This window comes from Bison bison, unplaced genomic scaffold (assembly GCF_000754665.1).
Source record: "Bison bison bison isolate TAMUID 2011002044 unplaced genomic scaffold, Bison_UMD1.0 scf7180017864048, whole genome shotgun sequence".
NCBI classification, from domain to species: domain Eukaryota; kingdom Metazoa; phylum Chordata; class Mammalia; order Artiodactyla; family Bovidae; genus Bison; species Bison bison.
The window spans coordinates 7,724,991-7,730,225 of NW_011494620.1; the positions used below are offsets into that span (position 1 = coordinate 7,724,991).

Sequence of the window (5,235 nt, forward strand, 5' to 3'; positions counted from 1 at the left end):
CCAGAGGGGAGCAGAGCTGGAGCAACAAGGGCTTGTGCGGGCGCTCAGCATGGCTGGCAGCCTGGGCTGTGGGATGCAGATGCTTCTGCTTCTGCTGAGCTGCCTGTGGAAATAATGGCTGTGTCCCGCCCCCAACCCCAACCCACACACACTCAGATACCACTGGGGGATCTGAGCCTCCTTTGTCCCTCACAGCCTAGCTCTCCCTTGACCTTGGCCACCCTGCGCCGGCACTGCAGGAGCCCTTGCCCCAGCGTGGAGCTGCGTTATGAAGCAAGCCGGGTGGAGCAATCTGTGGTTCAGGCGGGGGCGACTGTGGAAAACCACCCAGTCACCTGTGCAGTTTCAACCCACCCTCTCTCTCCACCCTGATAAAATATTGTGTACATGTTTCTCACGAGTGGAGTCCAGTCTTCCCACAGTCCTCCTCTTAGTCTTATCAGGCCTCCAAGCAGCCAAAGGGATGCATCTTCCTGGTGTCCAACCCCAGGGCAGGAGTGCCTAATATGTGGTTCTAACTGCTCACTCCCCAGGGAGGGTCTCCACACATATAATCTCCCTTCTCTTCCGAGTCCCAGTAGCTTCTCTTCCCTTCCTACCTGTTTCCGCGTGGATCTTTCTTATAGCTTTGATTGTAGACGAGTGTTCCTGCCAGTCTCCAGTTAGTTTTCAGTCAGAATTGTTCCAAATATGGATGAATTTTGGATGTGTTTGTGGGGGGAAGTGAGGTCTGCATCCTCCTACTCTGCCATTTTGATCTCCTCCCCTCAATGCCCTCTTGAGGTGTAGACTCTGTCCTCACTCAGTCAGAGCAATCCCTTATTTCTTGGTTTTTTAAGGAGCTGGTGTGTAATCTGAGTTGTTTAGTCACTAAGAGTCACGTCTGACTTGTTTTTGAGCCCATGGACTGTAGCCCACCAGGCTCCTCTGTCCGAGGGATTTCCCAGGCAAAAATATTAGAGTAGGTTCCTGTTTCCTTCTCCAGGGGATCTTCCCAACCCAGGGATCGAATCTGGGTCTCCTGTATTGGCAGGGGGGTTCTTGATCATGGAACCACCAGGGAAGCCCATGTAATCTGAGTAGGTCTATCAGAAGGAAGCCGGTGATTTTGTCAGATGACTTGGGCAGGAGATACTATTTCTTTTTTTTTTTTTTTGAGAAGGAAATGGCAACCCACTCCAGTACTCTTGCCTAGAAAATCCCGTGGACCGAGGAGCCTGGTGTCCATGGGGTAGCAAAGAGTCGGACACAACTGAGTGACTTCACTTTCACTTTCCTGGATACAAGTAAGGAAGCATGCAGCCCCTGGCTGTTTTGCAATCAGCTTGTTTCCATGAGGTGATTCAGCCTTGGGACCAAGCCCAAACCTGAAGAGGAAGCCTCATAGACATCCTGACTGAATAGGACCTGAAGCCCAGCTTTCCTTTGTATGGTTCAGTTATGTAATATAGTGACTGTTTAAACCCTTGTAGTTGGGTTTTCTGTTACTTGTAACTAAAAAAAATTCTAACATGCCAAATCACCCCTGACCTCAGACTCCCCTTATCTCAAAATGGAACTTCCATTGCATGGCAAGGCTGGGTGGGGCCCAGATCCAAATGTACTCCTTTTCTTCTTTCCTTTCTTCTCTCAGTGTTCAATTTCCATTTCTGGTAGCCTTTCTTTTCTTCCTTGTCTTTTTTATTTTTTAAGGCAGAATTAATTCTAATTTTAAATTTTAATTTTGACTTAATTTTTATTTTATTTCAGCAATACATAGTCACAAGTTAGACAGTTAAATAGTTATTAAAAGGAAAAGAGAAATCCCCACCCTATCTTCCCATATCCAACTTCTCTCCAAAGGCAATCCTATCAATTATTTTTACTGTTTATTCTGCACTTTAGCTTCTATTGTTAAATAACATTTTTATACAGGTAGTTATCATTCTTTAGCTTTAGTTATTATGCATTTTCTGTAATAAGGGCCATAGATTTCTTATACCCCTCCCTCCACATACACAACCTCTCTCCCTCATTTCCTGAAAAAAATTATATCACAGTATTTTGCTATTTATATTCTCTATGTAAATATTGTTCACAGCTGAACCATGAAGTGTACTATGGTTTTATTTCCATTCTTGAACATCAGTTTCTTTCCCCCTAGTATTTAATAATTGCTTTCTCTTTTAACTTGCTTATTTTCCTGTGTATTTTTACCAGTTCATCCCACGCTATCCAAGAAAGACATAAATCTCTCCAACACGTGTAAATCAATCAATTTCTTGTTTTTCTGCTACACACCAACATCCTAGGAATTTTCTTCATCTTTATCCTGTGTTGGAGTCTCTGCTTTCTAGATGTCATGTTTTCCTTTATCTTGGTTTACTCTCTTATTTTGGAGAAGCAAACTCTCCTGTAGGGTTCTGTTAAAAAATGCAAAGGTGTTGAAAATGTTGAGACCTTTCATACTGAAAATGTTTCTATCTACCCTCTCATTTACTGTTGCTTTTTCATGTTCTGGCCCTTTTCTCCGATGTGTAGTAGTCATTGACTGCTGTCCTGTAGAAGGATCCTCCAGGCATGTGTCTTGATAAGGTGTGTGTCTGTCAGCATTCTGGTAGCTGAGTGACCAAAGAATTCTGAGGCTCCTCTTCACTATGAGGACTTCCCCTCAGTCTCTTCCTAGTTTCAGAACACCACCTCCTTCCCACCCTCCACTCTATCTTGGGGCTAATTCCAAAGAGAGAAACTTCAGCCTTCAGTCTTTTCATGAGAGTAAGAAGGGGTAGGTACCTGATGAGGGAAGAAAGCTTTCACTTAAGACAGTCAAGTAATGTCCCTGGAGGGTTGCCAGGGAAATGGTGGGTGAAGCACCTAGCCAACCCCTCTGCACAGATGTTTTTAAAATTCTTGTGGAGCTCTATGAACTTGAACAAAATTCTTAATTTCTCTGGGCTTTAGTTCCTTCATCTGTAAAATGAAAATACAGGGCTTTTGTGTGAGGGTTAAGTGGGATTAATGGATGAGTAGTGCCTTGCACAGGCTTCTCTGGTGGCTCAGATGGTAAAGAATCCACCTGCAATGTGGGAGATCTGGGTTCAGTCCCTGGGTTGGGAATCCCCTGGAGGAGGGCATGGCAATCCACTTCAGTATTCTTGCTGGAGAATCCCCAAGGACAGCGGAGCCTGGTGAGCTACAGTCCACAGGGTCACAAAGAGTCAGACATGACTGAGTGATGAAGCACAGCACAGCACAGTGCCTTGCACAGTCTGCCCAGCACAGAGAGGGCACTCGATTGTTGACAGTACAGTGGTCATGGTGGTGGCAGTAGGTAGTCGACTTGGTTTTCCTTCAGTGGGCAGACAGGACCCCGCCTCCCACAAACCAGTGCTTTTCTACACTCTCTCAGAAGAAAGCCACCCTTCTCATGTTCTGTCAAATGTTCATCGAATTTCATAGAATTTCAGGGGTACCACAATCTTTGTAACTTGCCTTCCAGCTTACCCTCTCTCTGAGTGCCCAACCAAACCCTTAGCACCATCTCCTTTATTCTGGAGGTTTATCCCATCCAAATGGATTAACTTGTAGGATGAGAACTGCAGTAAACAGCCTGAACCCAAATCTCAAGAGTAAAATTGATCCCCTTCTTTCCTATTCTGCACATAATCCCTCCACCCCGAGGGCAATGCCCCGCATCCTTCTCCTAATTTTCCTGTCTTTCCTAAGCCCCTGACAAGAGAAAGGCATAGCTTTTGCCTTTGGATTTTCATTTTGCACTAGAAATCCTCTCCTAGTGCAAAATGAAATTCTTTTTCCCCTTTCTCTCTTGTCCCAGGGCTTCTCTCCGTTTTTCTCCCCTCAGTTCTTGTTGGGGACCTTGACTTTGCTTTGTTAGAGGGCAGATTTCCTCTTCACAATCTTTCCCCTGAATTCTAAGGATGCTTTTCTTATCTGTTCTGGGGCCTCCAATAGCTTTGTTAATTGGCTGTATCTCAGGAGAATGAGATGGTTATCATCACTGACTCAATGGACATGAATTTGAGCAAACTCTGGGAGTTGGTGAAGGACAGGGAAGCCTGGCATGCTGCAGTCCATGGGGTCGCAAAGAGTCAGATATATAATGACTGAACAACAATAACAACAGGAGATTGAAGAAGGACGAGGAACAAGAGAAGCTGGAAACGTTGGGGTTGTCTTAAAACTAAGCATTTAGAATGCCTAGTGGGCCAGAGATATGACTGATACAGAATTTGATGAGAAGCAGCAGCCACTGTGCTCAGCATATTCTCCCAGTCTGACATTTCTGGTTGCAAGACTCTAACGGGGATTTTTCCTGCTGTACTCCTTATTTAGGCTCAAACACTGAAGATACACCTAATGAAAAATTTGCAGTAGGTCTTATAATAAAATGATGGTCAATTAAATCTTGGGAATCGACCTTTGTTGGGAATGGTGTAAATAGATGGTCTTTTGGAGACCACATGTGAATGAAGGTGGACACAAGACGTAGGAACAGCCTCGCCCAAGAACCCCTTACCCTCTTGTTTCGTTTTTCAGCCACACACAGAAAGGAAAGCTGCGCTTTGGTTCCTGTGGATGATCTTTCCTGAGTGCAGACTTTAGTCTGTCCTTAAAATTCTCCCCAGCAAAGTAATAAAGCAAAGGGTTGAAGCAGCTGTTGGCTGCCGCCAAAGCCAGTGTGATGGCCACAGCTTTATGCAGCGAGTCTCTGCATATATCCGCCTTCCACTGGAGCAGGTGGAGGGTTCTCAGTATATGATAGGGCAAGAAACACAGGAGGAAGATGACCAAGGCAATGATGATGGTGGTCAATGCCTTCCTGTGAGAAAGCCGCAGCCCTAATTCTGGGACCTCCGCCTTCAACAGAGCTCGAATGATCAGCATGTAGCAGATGCTGAGTGTGCAGAAGGGCAGCAGAAAGCCCACCACCAAGGCAATGTAGTTCATGGTCTTCAGTTTAGGAGCTTTATTACGATTCAGCTCCAAGCACAACGTGACATTGCCCTTCAGCTCAGAGCCATTGTTCAGAAGCGTTGTTGAGGAAGCCATGATAAAGATCCATATGATGCCACAAACAATCCAGGCATTCCTGACGCTAGTGGCATGAAGGAGCCGGAAGGGGTGAACGGTTGCCAGGAAACGCACCACACTCAACACAGTCAGGAAATAAATGCTGCTGTACATGTTGACATACATAGAGTAAGACATAATCCTGCAACTCAGGTCCCCAAATAT

The 5,235-nt window shown here is 45.3% G+C and overlaps 1 protein-coding gene across 4 annotated transcripts in view; it reads right to left on the reverse strand.

The window, feature by feature from the left end:
* Positions 1-5,235, reverse strand: part of CYSLTR2 (cysteinyl leukotriene receptor 2) — a 38,820-nt gene that overhangs the window by 12,369 nt on the left and 21,216 nt on the right. For 3 of the 4 annotated variants that reach the window (XM_010835719.1, XM_010835721.1, XM_010835720.1), the window contains 2 exons: positions 4,517-5,235; positions 1,722-2,402 (listed from right to left, as the gene is read on the reverse strand). In XM_010835719.1, coding sequence (XP_010834021.1) covers positions 2,333-2,402; positions 4,517-5,235 — 789 coding nt within the window. In that variant the 3' untranslated portion in view covers positions 1,722-2,332. Of the gene's footprint in view, positions 1-1,721; positions 2,403-4,516 lie in introns of those variants that run through there. The other variant, XM_010835722.1, reaches the window with a different exon arrangement.